At 54.3% G+C, this 22,439-nt stretch overlaps 3 protein-coding genes across 3 annotated transcripts; all 3 read left to right on the top strand.

The window, feature by feature from the left end:
- Window positions 1-1,071: 1,071 nt before the first annotated feature.
- Window positions 1,072-19,293, top strand: HOXD11 (homeobox D11). The gene is made up of 3 exons (XM_070803125.1): window positions 1,072-3,781; window positions 4,546-5,000; window positions 19,211-19,293. The coding sequence occupies exons 1-2, from the start codon at window positions 3,004-3,006 to the stop codon at window positions 4,779-4,781; spliced, it is 1,014 nt and encodes a 337-aa protein (XP_070659226.1). The 5' UTR covers window positions 1,072-3,003; the 3' UTR covers window positions 4,782-5,000; window positions 19,211-19,293.
- On the top strand, window positions 4,994-15,608 carry HOXD10 (homeobox D10). The gene is made up of 2 exons (XM_019970402.2): window positions 4,994-13,284; window positions 14,641-15,608. Exons 1-2 carry the CDS (start codon window positions 12,330-12,332, stop codon window positions 14,916-14,918), a joined length of 1,233 nt encoding a protein of 410 aa, XP_019825961.2. The 5' UTR covers window positions 4,994-12,329; the 3' UTR covers window positions 14,919-15,608.
- Window positions 18,141-20,778, top strand: HOXD9 (homeobox D9). The gene is made up of 2 exons (XM_019970413.2): window positions 18,141-19,461; window positions 19,814-20,778. Exons 1-2 carry the CDS (start codon window positions 18,660-18,662, stop codon window positions 20,053-20,055), a joined length of 1,044 nt encoding a protein of 347 aa, XP_019825972.2. The 5' UTR covers window positions 18,141-18,659; the 3' UTR covers window positions 20,056-20,778.
- Window positions 20,779-22,439: the final 1,661 nt, after the last annotated feature.

The following is a 22,439-nucleotide window of genomic DNA, read 5'->3' as shown; positions in this document are numbered from 1 at the left end:
AACTGTAGTGGCAATAAATGAAATGACTCAGAATCTCTTCCCCAGTCAGTTTTTACGAGAGCTGCCAGACAGTGTCTGTTCACGTTCTCCAGATACCAGGGGCGCCCTGACAAAGTTAAGGTCAAGTTAGTGTCTTATCTTGGGTGGCTCAAAATTACCGCATCGCGTCCAGGCGCTGCGCGGAAAGCTACCACTCGCGGAGCTGCGGGCTGTGAAGACAGGGTCCGGTGCGCTCCCTGCGCTTCGAGTGGGGCCGCGCAGGCAAAGACGAGGCCACAGCCCCTGGATCTTCACGGTAGGTTCTCGAGCCGGACGCACGGGTCGGGAGGCTGCGGTTTTCCTTGGGTTTCAGGGTGAGGATGGAGGAGAAAGCTGGGGCCAAAGGGCGAAGCGGGCTGGGCCAAGAACGAACGCCTTGGCTTGGTTGTGGGGGGTGGGGGTTCGTGCTAATGCGCAGAGAAGGGCCGGCCGCCCCCTTCCCTGTGCACCCTTGCGCCGCTGCAGATGGCTCACCCTCCCCCGCCAAAGCGCGCCTCCAGCCCGAGCGCCGTCGCCATGTCGTTGAACTTGAATGGTTCGTCCTCCCCCATTTCCCTCTTTAACGGTCAGCAGACTCCACTTTGGGGGCAGCGGGCTGCCTGCGCCCCACCCGTGCAGAGAGAAGGTGCCAAAATCTTGCGCACTTGCAGACACATAAAGAGCCAGCCGGGGGGCACCCCGCGGCTCCTGCCCTGGGTCTTGAGCGGCCGCTGGGCTAATGTGCAGTGTCCGGGGAGCCATTTTAGGAGAGAGATCCTGGGGCGTCAACTCCGAGCTCGAAAGGGAGAGGTTTGGGCAAGAGATGGAGATAGGGAGGCAGACAAGTGTGCCAGCGGTCTAGGCTGAGGAGAAGGGGGCGAGCTGGAATCTGGGCGAGGGTGCCAGTTATGTGGAGGGTGCATGCAAGGATGGGCAGTTCTGGGATGGGGGGCTTCTTGCTCTCCAGCCCCACCGACCTGTTTGCGCAGTGTTCGGAGGGAAGCTGATGTGGGAGGGGGCGGAGGAGAGAAAGTGGGAGGGAGAATAGGAGGGAAGAGATAAAAGAGGAAGGGGGGAACATTGGTCAGAAAAATAGATATGCGCTCTGATCACCCGCCTTTTCTCTGTCAGTCGGCATGGTGGGCAGAGCTCACGGCACGGGCACTGCGGCGACCGGGGCCAGGGAGGGAACCAGCCTCACAACCTGCACTGCCTCTCTCGGGCGCAGGGCTGAGGCCTGGGACCAATGCTGGGACTGATTGCCTGGCAGAGGAATCCTGGGGAGCGAAAGGCAACCTCCTGCCCTCAGTTCCGGGATTCGGATTTGGGGAGCTTTTTGCCAAGAGACTGGTTTCACCTTTGGAAAACGCTGGCTTTCCTGAGGCTGAGCCCAGGCCTCGCCTGGACCCACCCCACTCCCCCACCCCACGGGCTAGAAAAGAGGGACGCAGCCGCCGCCAAGGAGAGTGAGGCCTTGGGGAGAGTGGATGGGGGGCCCTCAGGGTCGAGTGGAGAAGAGGGGCTTAAACCAGGAGGCAAGAGCGGCTGAGAGCCCGCCCCTCACCCCCAGAGCCAACGGACCTCCGGGGAGCCCACAGTGGCCCTGCGGGCCCTAGGGTGCTGCAGAAGCCTAGGGGAGACGCGGCACGGATGCGTAGGCCTTGGCGGGGCTCCGACACAGGGAAGGAGCTGGTTGTGAGGCTGGTTGGTCTTATCCAGGCCAGAAGGCAGAGAGGGTGAGACGGGCGGAGGCACCGGCGGTTTGTCTCTGCTTGCTTGCTTGCGGAAAAGCGGGAAAGCGGGAAGCCAGGCACCCTGAGAGGACTCCAGATCCTTTTGTTCAGCAGACCCCCAAGCTTCTGGAGGGCCACGGGGTATCTCCGCTGGCTGAACTCCCTCCTTGCTTTAGCACTGCAAGAGAAAAGGCGGAGAGGCGACAGGGAGAGAGATTGAGGCGGGGACACATAGCTGGGGCAAAGGAGGAGAGAGGGTCAGGGGACCGAGTGAGCCAGCGGCAAGGAGGGGAGTAAAGTAACAGGAAGGAAGAAGAAAAAAGGAAACGGGGAAGTGAGAGGAGAGAGGACGGAGAGACAAGTGAGAAGACTGAAGGGGGACAAGGAAGGAGAAAGAGAAGAGAAGGCGACAGGGCCGAGTGGGCACCGAGACCCTGAGCCGGGTGAGCTTCTGGTAGGCTTTTGGCTGAGTGTTTTGAGGCTGGCATTCGCGCTCCGGGTCGGCAGTAGAGAGAGCCAAGTTACTGCTCGGAGTGAGCGCCGGGCAGAGAAATATGTAAATCAGGGCTCCCGGCTCCCCGAGAGCGGCGCAATTACGCGCCTTGAACTAGAAGCAACAAGCTCCTGGCGGGCAAACTGAAGAGGGTGGCGGCGTCACGGGGGAGGGAGCGGCTGCAGGAAGGGGTGTAGGGGGTGGGACCCTCACACCCTCACACCTAGTCCCCTGTGCCTGGAGCCGGGGCTCCCCCTCCGCGCTCCGCTTCTTTCCCTTCCCCCTTCCTCCCCCTTCCTCCCCCTCCCTCCTCCTCCTCCTTGCCGGCCTCAGTCCGCGTACTTAAAGCGGCGCGGGCAGGCGCGGGCGGGCGGCCCAGCCGGGCGGTGGCAGATGCACCCAGCAGTGGCAGCCGCCGGCGGCGCACAGGTGACCGGCCTGCTGCACAGCCTGGTCAGGGGGCTCCCGGAGAGAGCTGGCTGGAGAGGGAGGCCGATCTGCCCCCAGCGCGCGCGCGTCTCGGCGCCAGGAGCCGTCCCGGGGCGTGTTGGCGAGCACTGATATAGATATAAGGACATTTCTCTCCATGGCGTCACGTGACATAATTACCACCAGAATCAATCAAGATGAATTGCACGTCAGCGCCCGGTGGGGATTTTTGCTTAGTTGATCCTGGCCCAAGCCTCTTGTGCAATCGATGGCTCAGGTTGGCGGCGCGGGGAGCGGCCCAGGGCTCGCCGGCGCGCACGCCGCGGAGCCATGAACGACTTTGACGAGTGCGGCCCGAGCGCAGCCAGCATGTACCTGCCCGGCTGCGCCTACTATGTGGCCCCGTCGGACTTCGCCAGCAAGCCGTCGTTCCTGTCTCAACCGTCGTCCTGCCAGATGACTTTCCCCTACTCTTCCAACCTGGCGCCGCACGTCCAACCCGTGCGCGAAGTGGCCTTCCGCGACTACGGCCTGGAGCGCGCCAAGTGGCCATACCGCGGCGGCGGCGGCAGCGGCGGCGCAGGGGGAGGCGGCGGCGGGGGCGGCCCCGGCGGGGGCGGCAGTGGCGGCGCCGGGGGCTACGCTCCCTACTACGCGGCTGCTGCTGCGGCGGCGGCGGCGGCGGCTGCGGCCGAGGAGGCGGCCATGCAGCGCGAGCTGCTCCCGCCCGCGGGCCGCCGGCCGGACGTGCTCTTCAAGGCGCCCGAGCCGGTATGCGCCGCGCCCGGGCCGCCGCACGGCCCTGCGGGCGCCGCCTCCAACTTCTACAGCGCCGTGGGCCGCAACGGCATCCTGCCTCAGGGCTTCGACCAGTTCTACGAGGCTGCGCCCGGGCCCCCGTTCGCCGGGCCGCAGCCCCCTCCGCCGCCCGCGCCGCCGCAGCCCGAGGGCGCAGCCGACAAGAGCGACCCCAAGACGGCGGCCAGTGGCGGCGGGGGAAGTCCCTGCGCCAAGACGACCCCCGGCTCGGAGCCCAAGGGGGCGGCAGAAGGCGGCGACGGCGAGGTGCCCCCGGGGGAGGCGGGGGCTGAGAAGAGTGGAGGCACAGGTAGGCACCGGACGCGGGGTGGGCGGCTGGGCTTGGGGGCCGTGGGCGCGGGGGGGCGGAGGGGGCCTCCCTCTGCTTGCGCCGTTTTATGTGCTACTTTATAAGCGTTCGAAGGGGTTTATACATCCTATAAGATTTCCCTGGCCGTTGTAAAGCGTGTTTACGATAGGAAACCAATTTAGGTGGGCTTAAGGTAGACTTCGAGGGGGACATTAATCGCTGCAGAGAGCTTTCCCCCAGTTTTGTGCGTGTGTGTGGGGGTGTCCTAGAGAGCGTGGAGGGAGGGAGGAAGGGAGGGGAGATTTCAAGCCAATTTGTGAGTGTGGACACTCGAGCCTCCTGCTTTTAAAGGAGTGGGGGGTTGGGGAGAGTTTGATCCTTGAACTGGACTTTATCCAAGCCTCTGCCTGACGCACGCTGCTGGCTGGAGTCGAGTAGATGCCCGGCACGCTCGTGTTTCTCTCCCTTCTGAGTCCAGCTCAGAGCCTGCCTCGCTCTCGCTCTCTGCTTCCCACCTCGATGCCAGGCTGTGTGTGTGTGTGTGTGTGTGTGTGTGTGTGTGTGTCGGGGCGTGAACATAGGTCCACGCCCGCACTCTCTCCTGTGCCCGCCCATATATCATCCCCCACGACGCAGGCAGAGCCTTTCAGCCCTAGCAGGGACGTCCCCAACCGGCCGAGGCCTGGCCCTTGCGCGGCCCGAGCGGACAGCCAGGGGTGGGCAGGCAGTGGCCTCTCTTACCCCTTGGTCTCTTTAACTTGCAGTGGCCCCCCAGCGGTCTCGGAAAAAGCGCTGTCCCTACACCAAGTACCAGATCCGCGAACTGGAACGCGAGTTTTTCTTTAACGTGTACATAAACAAAGAGAAAAGACTCCAACTCTCTCGGATGCTCAACCTTACTGACCGGCAAGTCAAAATCTGGTTCCAGAATCGCAGGATGAAAGAAAAGAAACTGAACAGAGACCGTCTGCAGTATTTCACTGGAAACCCCTTATTTTGAGAGCTCCAGGAGCACCCCTCTCCCCTGAGCCCCACGCACCCACTCTCCTCCCCACCAGCCTGCCCTGAGCAGGCCCAATGTCCTTGGGTTTAATGACGCCTCTTCTCTGTGGAACTCCACGATTCCTTCCCACGGTCAACTCGGGACCTCCCAGCGACCACTGCAGCCTGCGGACGAGGTCGGGGACTTGGCCGAACGGATCCTAATAAGGGGAAAATGGTAAATGCAAACGTCCCTTTACAATTTTACCGCCAATGTGCTGTTGTTGTTCCCTCTCTCTGAGCTCCCGTGGGGACGCTGTGGGATCTGTAGAGAGTTAGGCCGAGGGGCTGGAAGGCACTTGTTTTTGTTCTGAGTTTAAGGGACTGCATCTTTTCCCCTTGGTGAATGCAGATTATTTAAACTCTGGGAAATGTACCTTTGGTCTATCCTATCAAGGCACGAGTCACTGTCTTTTGTGTGAATAAATGGTTTCTAGTAAAATGGAGGTTATAGCTTCAATACACTGTATGAATTTTCCTCTTTGAAGAAGTTTAGAGTCTGATTAGGATATTTTTGTGGCCAGAACCTTCTCCCCCAAGCAACTGAAAATCAAGTGAAAAGCTTTATAATCCCGCTAAGATAAGACTTGTTCTCTCCCATCCCTTCTAAACTACACTGGCATTAAAAATCACTTTAGGGATGACTCGCTGAATTGAAGATGTGACCCAGCCATGCTGGTGCTGCCTTATCCAGGCAATGAGGCTGAGACAGCAGGAACCTAAGAAACAAGTCTCCTTGCCCACCTCACCCTATCCTATACCCAGGGTAGTAAACTTGGAATTCCTTAAAAAAAAAAAAAAAAAAGGGTAGGAGATACAAATTCACTCTTAATAAGATGTCAAGGAGTCAGGGTCCCTTAAAAGAAGAAATAATAACTAGAACCTTTCATTGAAACAAAACTAATTTTCTAAAGGGACGGTGGAGAGGGCCTGGGTCCTTGCTGGTGTCACAGGGACCTAGACCAGAGAAGGTCTCCCTCACTGCCCCGCCTTGGAAATAGGGCCCAGGACTGGCAGACCACTTCTCACAGCAAATACCGCTTCAAGTTAAAGAATGTGGTGGAGGCTACACTGCACTTTATGTTGCAGGGCCAGGCCAGGCTGTTTACAAAACCTTGAACTGTCTAGACAACACCATAAAAGCCAAAGTTCTAAATAGCTTAATTGGGTTATATTATACACCTTCTGGTGGGCCCAAAAGAGATTTCCGCAATGTGCAATAAACTGGAAGAGTGAGAAAAGCTTCTCTTTCTCTGAAAAGAGTAAAGTGAATCTTATGACTCTTAACCTCTTATAAGTCCAAAGTCAAAAAATAAATCCATGAGCTATACAGCACCCCATGCATCTTCCAAGGAGGCATGCATTTCCAAATGCAGAATTTTTTTTTAATTATCAAAGCTTTTGGAAGGAAGGAAAAACATAAGTGCATAAGTGTATGCCTTTGAACTTCCAAAATGTCAAGGTCATCACCTTTAACCTTTCTGAATAATTAGGCGCCTTAAGGTTCTTCTGTGATATTCAACTGCCACCCACTCTCACACACACATGCTCACACACATCCAGAGCCCCACACACATTTATGACCACACAGAATCATATCGAGGGCTCACCATAAATCTAAGCAAATTCCTAATTTCAGGATCAATAACCTTAATTTCCCTTCAAACATTTGTGTAATTCAGTACCAATTGACTTCTTTTAAAAATACTGGTTATATTAAAATGTCTACCAGCATGCTTTTACTACAACTAGGAAATGCTGGTTTGTTTGTTTGTTTGTTTTTGCTGGGAGGGAGTCATAGATAGCAGTCCATTAGCTCTAATGAAGAAACGCGATTTTGAAAGTAGGCATTTGAAAAGGACAGTTCTATTACAGACTTACTTCGTTATATTTGGAAAAAAAAAAAGAAGTCACCCTGTCAAATAAGTTACTGTACTTTCTATGATATGGAACAAAAGAAAATATATTGTTTCCAAAAGCGTCCCTCAACGTTTGGTTAAGGATGCGATAGAAACAAAGCCTACAATTGAATAATTTCGTTCAGAAGGGGACTCCTTTGTTTGGAATCCTGGGCATCCGTTACAGTGTCAGTGCCGTAGTAATGCGATCATTCCAGGAGGCTAAAACTGGTTTATTTTCTTCTCTCTCCATCTCTCTCTCTCTTGCTCGCTGGCTTGTTCTTTTTAAAATGCTGCGTCTAAATGCAGCAGCTTGTATGTCCACCACCTTAGTTAAACCGAACCTAGAGATACCATTTCGCGTTTGCATGGCCTTGGAGAGCCACACGGGGGCGTGCTCACGTTCCAGAAGCCTCATTTGTCGGAGAGGCCGCGGTACCGTATCTTTCGGATACTGGATTCTAATATGCAATCTTAACCGGCTAGAAACCGCTAAGGTGTTTGCTTGCTGATTGTTTGTTCTCAGTAGCCGTGAGGTTGGGAAGTTGTATAAAGACAGAGGAATGCGAGCAGATTCCTGAAATAAGAGATCACCTAATCGTTGTCTTATAGATAAAGCTGTTGTAAAGAATACTTCGGTATAACCTGGTGGTGTCGAAGAGAGGTTTTTAAAAGACAAATATGTGCATTTCAAAAAATAAGCCATGCCACTTTAAGTTATTTAAATTATGGAAATCAATTTTCTTGGTTTGTGTGTGGAGAGCGATAGGAAGGTAGGACCACCCCTGCCTAAAACCGCGTCCGCCTTGCACGCTCTCCGACCGCCTGGGGTGATTAAAAGGCTTTTGTTTAAGACAGATCAGGGCGCCGGCAACTTAACTGAGTGTGGTCTCAGAAAAATGAGACGCGTCGAGACCTAGCGGGTCGTTCTGCACCAGGGACCCCCACCCCCACCCCCACCCCCACCCCCAGTAGTGCCTCACGCTCGGGGCTACCGGTAATGACCGGGAGGCGCAGGCAGGACTGAGTTGGGGCTCCCGGCCATACTGAGCTAGTGTGGCTGCGGGGAGCGGTAGACAGTCCCGGGGAATGTTTATACTTCAAGGTGTCTTGGAATGGTGTATGCATTTGAAGCAAACGGGGCTTTGCGTTTGACAGAACCCTGGCCACCCTTCCAAGCTGTCTGCTGGCTTTGAGCGTGGAGTTTGATTTTGGCACAAGCTCCTGAAAGCAGTTTTCTTTCCGTATGCCCTCCTCAACCCCATTCCCACCCCGAAAGCCCCTAACATTGCGGAGGGCCTGTGCCACCATCCAAGGACCGAAAGAGAAGTTCCAAAATGAAAGGTGCCTGTCCCTTCTTTCCTAAAGTTCACTGTAAAGCACACGCAACCCCGGAATTAGTGAGGACCTCCTCAACTTCGATGTCTTTGCCCCCTCCCTCCAGGCCCCAGACTAAAGATTCTGGGTCCACCCCTGGAAGTTGGCATCGGCTTCAGTGGAGGCTGGGGGCCATGAGTCTCCCCACCCCATGGGAGGCGCCAGCCGGAGGCATTGATGTTCCCCGCGGGCACCCTGGCTCCTGCCTGTCTGACTGTGGGTCCAGCTTAGCTATTGTGAATCGACATTTCCCGGGGCCTAACCTGGGCCTCAGTCCAAGTGGGGTGAGAGTCCTCCTCCCCAAATGTCGTTGTGTTCCTCTTTAGCCAGCTCCAGCGGGGGCGCTTGTGGCCTTGGAGGGCCCCTTGGCCTTGGCTGGCAGCCTCTCCTAGACCACGAGTGCTCAGCAATCTGTGGTCCCTTTCCTCTCAGCAGCGCCCAAGTTGAGTCTAAAAAAGACCAGGGAATTGGGGAATTGGACCAGGACTTCTCCGGGCTGCAGACCTGACCTTTCTGGGATCATTCAGGGCATGTGGGGCTCATGGAGCATGGCCCCAGCATCTTGAGTCACTGAGGTCTCAGAGCTTGAAGTGAAGGGAGATTGGAAGAAGTAGGAGTCTTTTGTGTCTGCAAAGGGAAGAGGTTCCTAGGCTGCTGGTCCTTTTGCAATGTCTCCCTAGACCCGTCTTTGCATTGGTGGCGGCTTCTCTGGCCTCCCCAGTTGCCCTTTTGAGTTCTTTTCACATCGGCTGGGAGGTGCACGGTGCAACCCAGAAGGGTGCTTGGAGGAAGCAGCTTTTAAAATTTGTGCCCATCCATTCTGCCCCCCAAAAGTGGCACATCTCTGAGAGGTCACTCAGGGCCCCAAATCAGTGGATCCCCAGGTCCGCCCAGGCCCAGGGCCGCTGCCCTTCTTCCCTGTGACAGGAAGCGCAGATGCAAGTCACTTCTTGATTACAAATGCTAATTTCTTGCTGAAGCGACCCTTTTAATTTTTCTCTGGAAAGAACTGTGCCAGGGAGAAGGATGTCTTGATACAACTGTGGATATTCATCTCCTGTATGGTGCAATATTGATTTATTATTAATGGTAGCTGCTCCAACTGATCTAAAGATGATCGAAAACAGCAGCTATGGAGCTACCTTAAATACTTGTGAGCAAAATAAAGCCTGGCCTTGAAAACCCAGCCTTTTCATTCCATTTGCTTTATCTTAGCCTTAGGGTCTTAGACAAAGTTTCTATCCTCCCAGGCTCAGATCATTCTCTTCCTTGTATTGTTTCTATTTTGCTTGATTTTTATAATAAAATTCCTCCAAAATATTGGCAATTTCTGGCCTCAAGGAGCTGGTCTGAAGATAAAAATTTGAAAAAGAATAAATAGAATTTTGTGATAATAGATTCAAAATTATATCTGATACACATATTCCACCCCCTCCGGTGAGTGAAGATGACCTATTTAAAACCAAATCCAGTGCGGGAGTGACTGAGCCTGAAGGCGAAGGGAGCTGAAACAGAAAGGCTCCCCAAATTCAGGAGGCAGAGGTCCTGGTTAACGGCAGATATACCCCTTCGGTGAGGAATTGCTGGTTTTTAGCTTGGATGTTTTCTTCGTGTATAAATAAAGATTATGAAAGGACATTTGATGGGCATAAAATTTGTGATGAGGTTGAACACTCTTGCCTCTCTTGTGGGATAGGGAGAACTGGACAGCGGAGTTCCGGGCAGCTCCCTTGGTCAACAGGCAAGGGAGGACAGTACTGGAGCGCCAGGCTGGCGTCAGGGCGCCTGCCGAGAGCGTGTGCAGCGGGCACTTTGTCCAGCCCTGGGCACGCTTAGCTGTGGCTGAGATCATGATCTCCGCCTTGAGAGAAGGCAATTTTCGGGGTGCTAGTCCGTGGCTGTTAGCTTTGAACAGGACCTTAGCAGACTTGAGTCAAAAGTTGGGTTTTTTCCCCTGCCTTCCTCACTTCCCCACCCCCAAGCCTAAAAACAGCCACCCCTGCCGAAGGTAATGTTTAAACCTCCGCTTCCTTAGCCGGCATCCCGCAGCCGGAGCAGTTAGAGGCGCCAGGCTTTTAACCTGACAATGATGTTGTATTTGAACAGCTGCGTAAAGGTTTAAAAGGTCTGTCTCATTGCCACCGAGGAGTTTTTTTAAAAGGGGTTATTGTTTGGGCGAGGGCACTGTGAGGGGACAGCCGAAGCAGTCCCAAGGCCGAAAATAATGTCCAACGACTTTTTCCACCAGGCCAGGGGAGATTCCTTTTGGGGAGGGCTGGACAAAGGGTTTGCTGGAAAAGGTTTTTGTGAAGGAGTGAGCGGGCTACTACATCCACCAGTAGGCTGAGCATCGGCTCCCCCCCAAAAAAAAAAAAAGGCAAGGCAGAAACCCAGTTTGCCCACAAGTTCAGTCTCTGGGCCTGAAATCCAAGGCCAGCCCCCGTGACAGGAGTGTGGGGAGAAGAAAACACGGATGCCTCCCCAGACAGAGAACTGGTTTACGATCAGAGTTTCCGGGGCCCATCTCCTCTCTCAGATGCAGGAAAGGGGATCCAGGAAGCCTGAGAACGGCTCCAGTGCCCTGGCCGGGCCCCTCACCCAAGGCAAACCTTTGGAAATCAAGTTTAAAGCTCCCTGCTGCTGCCCTGAGGCCGCGGCTTCCGAAGGACTGCTCACCGCCTGCAACAGAGAACGAGGGAGGAAGTTGTTGAAGAAGTTTCTCATAAAACTGAGTTTCCATGGTGGTGATGGTGGTTGTTCTTTTAATGAGGTCGACCACAACCCCAGACCAAATCCTTTTTATAGAACTTTCCCTCACCAAAGGAAACAGAAGACTAAGGTTCTCTCACCTCCTTTTTTCCCTCCCTTCCCTTATCCAAACAAAACCTTCTCAAATAATTTTAGGAATTGCCCAAAACTGTAAAACTCAACTTCTGACAAAAGTATAGCTTTTAATATTTGACAATTTGTGTTAAAACAAAAATTGACCTTCTTGGTTAGTAGCAAGGGGGAAAAATCAATAGTATAATTTTCAATAATTCATAAAGCGAACGCCATTATGCTAAATCTTAACTATTAATCTTATCCTTTACAAAGTCTCGATTGATTTGTTAATAAAATATCTTCCCGTGTGTGGCAACAGCGGGTATAACTCTTTAAAAACCTTCAGAAGCAAGAAAATTACCAAGTAGCCCAAGAATGTAGATGAGAATTTTATTGATCGCCCTGATTCTTCTTAATATGTATTAATAAATTCCACAACCTTTTGTACCTTGCACTTGTCAAAAACCAATGCTTTTACAAAATCCATAAAAGGAAAACATATTTTTCTTTGCAGAAGAACCATATGACACCTTTGCATCACTCTCTCCTGCTTGGCCCAGTCAGTTTTCTAAAACTTCTGGAGTCAGAGGGTGAGAGTTTCCCCTTCCTAGAAAACATTCTTTTCTCTCTTCTTCCTTCCTTCCTCTTTGCCCTCTATTTTCAGGGCGTGTGGGGAGGGAAACCTCGGTTTAGTTGGTTTAGTTCTTCCGCTAAGAACCCGGGGGTGGGGGGACGCTTTCGCGGATGCCGCGCTGCTGGCGAGGGACTGTCTCCAGGCTGAAAGCTCCCAGCGGCCCGGCCCGCAGAGGTCGGGGTGTGGTTCCCTGAAGAGCCGAAGGCTCGAGTAGCCCACCGGGGCGCAGAGGCGCCGGGAGCTGGGGCGGGCTGGCGGGCCGAGGCAGAGGACAGTGCCGGGGCCGGGCCGGTCCTCGGGGCTCCGCGGTGCTGGTCAGCTGCGTGGCCTCTCGGCCCTCGCGGCCCTTCTCGACTCCACTCCCCAGGATATCTTGGACGCGTCTAAGGCGCCAGAGCTCTTTCCTGTGGACTCCTGGGGTGGGATGTCTCAGAGTCTGGGGAGTCCAACTCACCTTCCCAGGCTGTCCGAGACAAAATGAACCAGGCTGGGCCCCCACCCACCGCCCTGGCCCCGGCCCTCTCGGGCGCCTTCTGCCTGGGTGTGTGCGGGGAATGCTTCTGTGTGCTGGCGCCACGGCGCCCGGGCTGCCCTCCCCGCGTGTGTCCTCCCGGAGACCCCTCGGGCCGAGCCTTTCCTTCCGCCTGCGGGCCCAGAGGCTGGAGTGGGGGACGCGAGTGGGGCGGGCGGGCAGAGCGAGCCCCGCGAGGCCGGCGGGCGGCGGAGAGCGCTGCGCCGGTTGTCTCCAGCGCGCACTATCGCGGGCGCGTAGTAGATGTCGCTGTTGTCCGCGCTTACGCGGCCGGCTGGCCGGGCTCTGGAGCACGTGACCTGCGAGGAGGCTGCGGCTCAAGGCCATTTTCAAATCTCATTGGCTTGGTTGTCATGTGGTCGGCAGAGGCATCCACAATTACACGGGGAATGTTTTCCTAGAGATGTCAGCCTACAAAGGACACAATCTCTCTTCTTCAAATTCCTCCCCAAAATGTCCTTTCCCAACAGCTCTCCTGCTGCTAATACTTTTTTAGTAGATTCCTTGATCAGTGCCTGCAGGAGTGACAGTTTTTATTCGAGCAGCGCCAGCATGTACATGCCACCACCTAGCGCAGACATGGGGACCTATGGAATGCAAACCTGTGGACTGCTCCCGTCTCTGGCCAAAAGAGAAGTGAACCACCAAAATATGGGTATGAATGTGCATCCTTATATACCTCAAGTAGACAGTTGGACAGACCCGAACAGATCTTGTCGAATAGAGCAACCTGTTACACAGCAAGTCCCCACTTGCTCCTTCACCACCAACATTAAGGAAGAATCCAATTGCTGCATGTATTCTGATAAACGCAACAAACTCATTTCTGCTGAGGTCCCATCGTACCAGAGGCTGGTCCCTGAGTCCTGTCCCGTTGAGAACCCCGAGGTTCCTGTCCCTGGATATTTTAGACTGAGTCAGACCTACGCCACCGGGAAAACCCAAGAGTACAATAACAGCCCCGAAGGCAGCTCCACAGTCATGCTCCAGCTCAACCCTCGCGGCGCGGCCAAGCCGCAGCTCTCGGCCGCCCAGCTGCAGATGGAAAAGAAGATGAACGAGCCAGCGAGTGGCCAGGAGCCCACCAAAGTCTCCCAGGTGGAGAGCCCCGAAGCCAAGAGCGGCCTTCCGGAAGAGAGGAGCTGCCTGGCAGAGGTCTCCGTGTCCAGTCCCGAAGTACAGGAGAAGGAAAGCAAAGGTCGGTATGAGCAGAGTTGTCACCCCAGCGGGGCGCGCAGCCCTGGAACCGGCAGAGAGAGGGAACACCCGGGTGCCCAGTGCTGAACCGGCAGCCTGGGGCCCCGACTGGCAGGTGCCTCTCCTCCCGTCTTTTAGAAGGGCAGTCTTAATCCCGAGATGGTTTTCTCTTCTGCCGCGCTGCCCTGACCCTCCTGGCTAGTCCTGGCCCCGTGCTGATGGCGCCTGGACAGAGGAAGGGCTTTCCGGGTTTATTTTTCCTGAGCTAGACCTGAAATGCAACAAAAGAGCGCAAATGAGACCTGAGGCTGGTAAACGCGGCCCCAGAACCTCCTTTCTCCCGCTCAGATTTGCAGTCCCAGCCATGCCTTTCACTCAATGATGATTTTAAGGTGGTCCAAAGTACCGTGTTCGTGTTCAAGTGTATGCACCCCGCATCCTGCGAGCTTGGGGACAGCAAGGGGAACGAGATGGCTGGACCAGTTGGTGCTTGGGCTGGAGAACAGGGCTCCCTGCCTCTGCGGGGCTAGGTAACCTTGGCTTTGTCTGGGGAAAGTGCGGAAAGCTTTGCAGTCCTTTTGCAAAGGGAGCAAAGGCATAAGGGAGGGAGAATGGAATGTGCATGGCCCACCCGGCAGGGCCAGCCTTAGGGCTGGATAGGGCAAAGAGCCAGGGGCTCTGGATTTTCTGCCCCTGATCCTCTGCCCCAGTGCTCAGAGTTGGGCCACAGCAAGGAGCTACATTTCTCATTTCTGGGAGAATGCTTTTGTGTGGGGGCAAGAAAGCACAAGAATTCAGGAAATTCTGGGGCATAAAACTATGCCCAGGCAGGGCGGAGAAGGTGTACTTGGTTCCTCTGGTATCTTTTGAAAGAGAACTGGTATCTCTAAGCCTGACTGTGGGGCTCCCCACCTGCCTGGGAGAAGTGGGGAAGAAGTGGCAGGTTTGGGGATCCGAGGCAGCAGTGGGATTCGTAGGCTTGTCAGACTGTGGTTTGCTTCTTCCACTCTAGCCCTGTTGTGAGATGATCATTTAGAATGTTGCTGGTGAGATTCTGAAAGTTTACTATTGTACTAATATTTTGTGCAGGTCAGAAAGTAGAGAGAGAGAGAGAGAGAGAACGCTGACACAGACGGCAAGAATACCCACCCATTTGTGTCATTTTGGGTACTTTAACTAACCTGGCATCATTTACAAATATCTTTCAGGGCCCACCTCATGTGAGTAATGTTTAATGCAAGCATTTCCCAAAGTGGCCTGGCTGCCAGCGGGGTCATGGCCAAGGGTAAATTTGAACAGATTGAGAGAAAAAAAAAATTCTTGATTTTTTTTCTTCTTCTCCCTTTAATTTTGTTAGAGGAAATCAAGTCTGATACTCCAACCAGCAATTGGCTCACTGCAAAGAGTGGCAGAAAGAAGAGGTGCCCTTACACTAAGCACCAAACGCTGGAATTAGAAAAAGAGTTCTTGTTCAATATGTACCTCACCCGCGAGCGCCGCCTAGAGATCAGTAAGAGCGTTAACCTCACCGACAGGCAGGTCAAGATTTGGTTTCAAAACCGCCGAATGAAACTCAAGAAGATGAGCCGAGAGAACCGGATCCGAGAACTGACCGCCAACCTCACCTTCTCTTAGGTCCGAGGCCCGTCAGAGGCTAGGATCGGAGAGGGGCGTCGAGTTCCAGGGCCGAGTGCTGGAGGACTGGGAAGGCGGAAACAAAACCTTCAATGCTCTTTGTTTTTTGAATTTTTTTTTTTCCTGCTAGAATGTGACTTTGGGGTCATTCTGTTCGTGCTGCAAGTGATCTGTAATCCCTATGAGTATATATATATATATATATATTAAAAAAACTAGCACGTGTAATTTATTATTTTTTTTCATCGTAATGCAGGGTAACTATTACTGCGCATTTTCATTTGGCTCTTAACTTATTGGAACTGTAGAGCATCCATCAATCCACTCGTCCGTCCAGCAATGTGACTTTTTCATGTTTTTCCTAACACAAAAGGTCTCTGTGTGTGGTTAGTCCATGAGCTCATGGCGTTTTGAATACATCCAGTACTTAAAAGTACTTAAATTACATATATATTTAAAAAGATTAAAACCCACAAGCTTTGGGGGGAGGGGGACTAAAAAAGCACATTACAATGTATCTTTTTGCAAATGAGTTTAGCAGTTGTCCTTGGTGAGATGGAATATTGACTGACTTTGCCTTGTAGCCTTTCCCTTGTGGTGCATCTGTGGTTTGGTAGAAGTACAACAGCAACCTGTCCTTTCTGTGCATGTTCTGGTCGCATGTATAATGCAATAAACTCTGGAAACGAGTGCACTCCCTCTGCTTTCTGAAATGGAAATATGTTGTGATGGAGATGAAAGACTTTGGTGAGATTATCTTCCTGTTAAACTGCTTGTTTGGGGCAGTTGCGGGGGTGGTAGAGAGTAGGGGAAGGGATATGGGAGAGAAAAGCTGAAGGGGGCCTTTGGTGCTGAAATTTTTGGCAGTGGTGGGGGAGTGATAATCCAGGCTGTGCCTGCTGTTTTCCTAGTTGGGAAGAAGGAGGGTCCTGTCTCCCCCTCCCCTCATGATAGTAACATAATTAATTTGTCAGTGGTTGTGAACTTTCCTCTAGCCTGAGCCTGGTAAGTAAACCTGTGCCCAAACCGCATTTTCCTCGAAGCTCCCCACTTGTGTGTCTTCCTTTCTTTGGTTTTGGTTGTGTTATTTTAATGCTTTCAGTGGAGTCTTGGTGATTTCTAGCTGTGTACCATCGTCAGGGACTAGGTCAAAATCAGTCTTGCCCACCTGGAAGCCGCGGGGCCTCCATTACAGGAGCAAAGACAAGCAGCAGCTTAGCATTGCATCGGATCCATTTCTGCTCCCCTGTTCTTATCCCTACCCCCATTCCAAGCACAAGATAGCCAGGCCACAGTGAAGCCAAAGATGAGTGAGTTTTCTCATCCCACTTTGCCGTGGTTTCCTTGTAGAAGGATTTTATGTTCAGTGATTACCTTTTGGTGGCCTACATGAAAAAAAAAAAATTGAAGGAAGGAAAGCCTTTCACCAGTTAATTCTCCCTCCATTTAATTACAAACTGCTGGTTGGAGCCATTATATCTGGGAGGCAAGAAAATGTACAAAAGGTGACCGAAAGAATTTGCAGATGAACATGACTTCCCATGAAGTCCAATGTTCCAGTTGTTACCATGGCCCAGAAAACTCCAGCTATCTTTCCCCTGTGTATGAGTGTGCATATAGATAGATGGATAGATACATAGATTGACTGATGGATTGCAGGATCCTCAGCCCACGAGAGTCAATACTTTTCTAGTCCTGACAGGGAGAAGAGGAGAGGCCTTGGGGGGATGAGCTAACAGAGAATTCGTTACCCTAGGTTGTGCTGTGGTTTCAAAAGGTCTCCAGTAGACTCAAGCAGCTTCCTTGACAAATCCTTGGATTTATCAAAGGGCAAATGAAAATGACAAATCCTTTTCGTGTCCCCCCCCCAACTTTTCCGCTAAAAACAATCTCTTTAAGGGGGCCTCAGCCTTAAAACCCTCGACCAAGAGTCCTTGGGAGACTCAGTAATTATTCAGAGTTTTAAACTTCCCTGCCGAAAACAGAGATTATTTTCCAGGTCCAAGACAGAAAGCTTTAGGGGAGCCATTTCCTAGGGTGGAAGATGGCTGGCATCAGTGCCAGGTTGGGAACACTGGAATAGATCTGCCCAGACCTCCATTGGTTGGGCAGGAGAAGGAAGGCAATTTTAGCTTCTCAGTTTACCTCCTGCGATGTGGGGAGCACCATTCGTTGTTGACAAGGGGTCATGTCTCAGAGGAAAATCTGGGCTACAGGCAGAGGCAGCTCCTCTGGAATAAAATCAGAGAGCCTTTGGCAAAGGCAATCAATCAGACCATAAGTAGCCATTTCCCCCTTCCTTTCAGGGGCTCAAGGTGGGCTGGGAGCCCCCCAAGGGTGCTCTGGGCAACTTGTAGAGCGAGGAATATATCCTCCACCCGCCGACGCCCGACTGCTTTTTGTCTCGGCTCCCAGCCGGGCTTCCGAGGCTTTGTACCATGGATTTGGGAGTGACAATGGGCATTTACCTCAGATTCAAGGCTGCCTAGCCTTACCTTTGGAGACTGGGGGAAAAAAAGTGGGGAGGAGGGAGAGGAAGAAAGAAAAGAATTCGTAAGAGTAGCCCAAGGACCAGGGCATTTTTTAGAGATCTCTGGAATTCACTTGGACGCCTCCAAGTGAGAACCAAGGGGAGCGGCCTGGCCCAGGGAAATGCTGTTCCGATGGCCATTCTTGAGGCACGGTCGGGGCGGCAGCGGGGTGCGGGCCTGCGCTGCCATTTGGGTTCTGCCCTATGGCGTGTTCTCTTCCAGGACCTTTCCAGAAGTCCCGGAGAAGACAAGGCACCCCGGCCGCCACGGTCCGCGCGGTGCTGACTGCCAGCTTGCGGACACTTCCGAAGGCAGAATGAGCCCGGGCGGTGGCCGCCGGCCGCGCCCAGCCCAAGGGCCAGGCCGCCCCAGCTCAACCCTCCAGCCTCGGCGTGTGCTCAGCCTCACGTCGAGGGTGTGTGTCTGCGCGGGCGTGTGTGAGTGTGGTAGGGGGAGGGGGGCCTTTCGAGCTGCTCCATCCGTCCGTTTTATTAGGGACACATTAATCTATAATCAAATACACCTCATAAAATTTTTATTGAAAGGCATAATATCATTACAGAGGTCTTCCACCTGTTTTAAACAACACGACAAGCTGTGAGAGAGCGTGTGTGGGTGTGCGTAGGCAGGGGTGGGCTGGGGCCGGGAGAGAAGCACCGGGAGAACTCCCCTCGGGCGCCAGGGGGCCGCCTCGGAAGGCCGGCCTGCCTCTGGCCGCACAGGCTCGCGCTCCCCGCCCCCGGCCGCTCTGGGCTCTGCCAAGTGCTCGGTGCGCCCAGAACTCACGGCCGGGAGCTCGGAGCCCAGACGCTTCAGGAGGCAGCCCCAGTCCGGACTGCAAGACAGAGGGCGGCAAGAAGAGGCGAACAAATAGTCCCCAGCGCCTCCTGCGGCCGCGGTCGGGGCGCGTGGTCCCAGTCGCCACCGGGTTGGCCGAGTCAGGCCGGGCCGAGCTCGGCTCACGGGCCGGGACCCGTGGGCTCTAATTGTTGCTCTTATGTTGATGATGATTTTTTTTTTTTTTTTAAATCACAGCAGCCCCCAGTTTAGCGGACTGATTTACTCCTGGTATTGGTAAATATGATCACGTGGGCCGCGCGACCAATGGTGGAGGCTGCAGCCTGCGAACTAGTCGGCGGCTCGGGCGCCGGCGGGGAGCGGCGCCGCGGCGGGCAGTGTAACCTTGGGTGGGAGCGCGGGGCGCCTCAAAATGTCCTCCAGTGGCACCCTCAGCAACTACTACGTGGACTCGCTCATAGGCCATGAGGGCGACGAGGTGTTCGCCGGGCGCTTCGGACCTCCAGGGCCTGGCGCGCAGGGCAGGCCCGCAGGTGTGGCCGACAGCCCGGCCGCTGCCGCCGCCGAGTTCGCCTCGTGTAGTTTTGCCCCCAAATCGGCCGTGTTCTCCGCCTCGTGGTCCGCGGTGCCCGCCCAGCCCCCGGCGGCGGCGGCGATGAGCGGCCTTTACCACCCATACGTGCCCCCGCCGCCCCTGGCCGCTTCCGCCTCCGAACCCGGCCGCTACATGCGCTCCTGGATGGAGCCGCTGCCCGGCTTCCCGGGCGGTGCGGGCGGCGGCGGCGGCGGCGGCGGCGGCGGCGGTAGCGGCGGTGGCCCGGGCCCCGGTCCCAGCCCCGGCCCCAGCGGCCCACCCAACGGGCGCCACTACGGGATTAAGCCTGAAAGCGGAGCGGCACCGACCCCCGCCGCCGCCTCCACCACCTCCACCTCCTCCACTTCCTCGTCTTCCTCCTCCAAAAGGACTGAGTGCTCCGCGGCCCGAGAGTCCCAGGGGAGCGGCGGTCCCGAGTTCTCGTGCAACTCGTTCCTACGGGACAAGGTGGCAGCGGCGGCGGCTGGGGGAACCGGGCCCGGGGCGGGGATTGGATCCGGGTCCGGGGCAGGCGGCACATCGGAGCCCTCAGCTTGCAGCGACCACCCGAGCCCGGGCTGTCCGCTGAAGGAGGAAGAGAAGCAGCATTCGCAGGCGCCGCAGCAGCAACTTGACCCAAGTAAGTGCAAAAGAAATTGCCCCCTGATTTATTGCTGAAACCTGTAAGGCTCGAATGTGCAAAACTGATAGTTTTACTAACCTATAAAAACGTCTAGACGCCTACCCTAGCCTGGGCGAGCTACACGCGTCCATAAAAAAAGCGTCCCATAACCACCTACCCTGGGCACGCGGTTTGTACGGTAAACAGAGCTCGGGCATTAAGGCTTTTTATGATAATTCCCCCCCAAGTTGTGAAAACCGGCCATCCTTGGTGAAATTAATTTAACGACCTTTTCTCTCCCCCACCCCGTTGTCTCTCCCTGCCTCCCCTCCGCCCCTCGCTCCCCTTCTTCAAACCCCCCTCTTCATAGACAACCCCGCAGCAAACTGGATCCACGCTCGCTCCACCCGGAAAAAGCGCTGTCCCTACACCAAATACCAGACGCTTGAGCTGGAGAAGGAATTCCTCTTCAACATGTACCTCACTCGGGACCGGCGCTATGAGGTGGCAAGGATTCTGAACCTCACAGAGAGACAGGTCAAAATCTGGTTCCAGAATCGTAGGATGAAAATGAAAAAGATGAGCAAGGAGAAATGCCCCAAGGGAGACTGACCCGGCGAGGCGCCAGCAGGACCACTCTGCTTTGCAATGGCAGTGGGGTTTTTTTCTTTGTGGGTGCTTGATTTCCAGAACTTCTCCAGCCATTCGGACATTCCCCCCACCCCATTTTATGTAGAAGTGACTGTGTGGTTGGTTTCTGTGAGGTAATTTGGGGGACTCTGTATTTGCTCGCTTATGTGTTGGAGAAACCAAGTGGCTTTGGGGTTTTGCCCTATCCTGCTCCCCTCTTTTCCTGTTCCGTTGGTTCCTTAGGAAATGCCATATTTTGTGAGTGCACGCTGGTTTGAGAAGTCCTCTCCTGTGTAAATGTCTCCTATATTTCTGAAAAGTGCTGTAGTTTAGCCCCGAGCGCTGCTTAGCGCTGCTCAAGCAGGGGCCAAGCGCACCCAATTTCCGAGAGCGAAGGCAGAGCGACGACGGTGCGGAGGCCCGCCCGGGCCGAGCCGTGGCCGTGTTGCCCACCGGTTAAGAAAGCCCCTTTTCCTCAGGGAGGCCGCGGTCCCTCCACTGAGATCTGGAATGAGGCTGAAAGAGGAGCCCAGGGCCGCCGGTGGGTCAGGGGTTTCTTCTCAGTGCACTGGAGGAGCCGCACTCTCCCTGGGAGGGTTTGGCTCGCGTGGGCAGCCGCGGGTGTAGGCCCTCCCGGTTCCTGCCTGAGGACCAGTTGTAAATGCTACCGCTTCCTACCAATAAATGCTGACCTAATCAAATGGAGCCCAGACGCTGGCCCTGAACACTGTGTGCTTGCTTTCTCTGCCTCTTTGCAAAATATCACCCTTATGGGACTTCTTCCCCATCTTGGGGAAGGATACTCTGCTAAAAATCCATGGCCCTTCCACCTGAGAGGTCTCTGATGTGCCTCTGAGCCTCGCTTTGGTTGGGCAGACTGCAGCATAGAGCACAGCCCCCCCTCCCCTCCCCCGGGGGAGCCCTAGGCGGTCTTGTCCCAGCCTGCTTCCAATGCCTCGGCGAACTCTGTACCGGGACCCAGTGTCAGCATTGCAGCAGAACCGGCAGAGCCGATGGACCCCAGAAACCAAGGGACCTTCTTTCTAGGGCTTTGACATACCGCACCCCATGTCTCCCTCAGCTCACGGAGTCGCAGCCATCAACACCCCCGCTTCCCCCCTCCCCCCTACGCAACCAGGGAAAGGCCAACTCAGCACCCTGGGGCAACTCCAGTTGCGCGGGGCTGGCTGGCTCCGGGAGGGCTGAGCCGGTTAGGCTATGAGCTTCCGCCCCTCCCCACGGGAGCCCCGAAGTGACCTTAGAAGATCAAAATGGTCAAGGCTCTCCTCCGCAGCTATCCCCACCCCGCTCCCCCCTCCCCCACCCAGTTTCTGTGTTTAGCCCCCAGCTCGGCCCTCCGAGGGCCGCTTTCAGAGGCTAAAATGAAGGTCATTGTAAGTGAGGATATGGGCCCAACACGGCCTTTGCAGGCCCGAGAGGCGGCGGCGCCGGGTGGCCTGGGCTGGGCGGAAGGCGGGGGCGATGGCAGAGTTTTGGGGGGATCCGGATGAAAGAGGGGACATGAAGGAAAAGCAGAGGGGGGCAGGGAGGGAAATCCAAGGCCCAGATCCGGCAGAAGGTGCTGCGTACCCCCCGCCCCTGCGGCCAACCCGATACCTTGGGCTCTTTGAAAACAGGAAGAGACAAGGTGTCATAAAGCCATCGAGTCGGCGAGACGTCTGGAGGTAATGAGTTTACAACAGGCCCGGCGCTTCGCTTTGAAAGCATCTCATTTTGATGTTTGTGTTTGTGGGAGGAAAGGAAAAATGCAGACAAAACTGGGTCTTAAAATCTGGACAATAAAATATAAACAGGACTCCGTTGGACTAAGAAGACAGGGGCTGGGGAGCCCCGAATGAGGTGTGAGCACCTAGGAAATAAAAATGGGGGCAGTAGGAAGGAGGAGACAATACAGTTCTGATTTTAAAAATAAGCTGGGTATAGAAGTAGCCAGTGGGTGGCTCTCAATAATATTTGACTATGGCCGCCGTTAGCTCCTTTTTAAAAAAGGAAAATACGTCTGTTATTTGGGGGTTGGGAGAGTTAGTGCTCTTGGGTCGTTTACTTAGGCCGAGCATCTCCCAGCCGCATGGTCGAGGGAAAGAGATGAAGTTACCACTTAAATGACCTTTCACAAAAATATCTAGCCCTCCGCTCCAAACACAGAGCAAAAATATTGTTGGAAATTATTTGTTTGCTTATAGATAAATTAATCGTTACAGCTGAATTGGAGGAAAGCATTTTAGAAAATGAGAAAAAAAAAAAAAAAAAAAGATCAGCCTCTTAGGAAACACCTAAACTGATTAAAGTCTTCGCTTTTTAAAAAAAACTCAAGTGGAATGCTCAGCCAATTCATTTTGCTCTGT

Source organism: Bos indicus, chromosome 2 (genome assembly GCF_029378745.1).
Source record: "Bos indicus isolate NIAB-ARS_2022 breed Sahiwal x Tharparkar chromosome 2, NIAB-ARS_B.indTharparkar_mat_pri_1.0, whole genome shotgun sequence".
Classification (NCBI taxonomy): Eukaryota; Metazoa; Chordata; class Mammalia; order Artiodactyla; family Bovidae; genus Bos; species Bos indicus.
Note: the sequence above shows the minus strand (reverse complement) of the source record. Positions and strands in the feature narration are given on the sequence as shown.

Excerpts from the sequence above, each read along its gene's own strand:
- HOXD10 (XM_019970402.2), top strand. The coding sequence starts at position 12,330 with ATGTCGCTGTTGTCCGCGCTTACGCGGCCGGCTGGCCGGGCTCTGGAG. Across the intron at positions 13,285-14,640 it reads ACAGGAGAAGGAAAGCAAAG|AGGAAATCAAGTCTGATACT; the intron begins GTCGGTATGAGC and ends TAATTTTGTTAG.
- HOXD9 (XM_019970413.2), top strand. The coding sequence starts at position 18,660 with ATGTCCTCCAGTGGCACCCTCAGCAACTACTACGTGGACTCGCTCATA. Across the intron at positions 19,462-19,813 it reads GCAGCAGCAACTTGACCCAA|ACAACCCCGCAGCAAACTGG; the intron begins GTAAGTGCAAAA and ends CCCTCTTCATAG.
- HOXD11 (XM_070803125.1), top strand. The coding sequence starts at position 3,004 with ATGAACGACTTTGACGAGTGCGGCCCGAGCGCAGCCAGCATGTACCTG. Across the intron at positions 3,782-4,545 it reads TGAGAAGAGTGGAGGCACAG|TGGCCCCCCAGCGGTCTCGG; the intron begins GTAGGCACCGGA and ends TTTAACTTGCAG.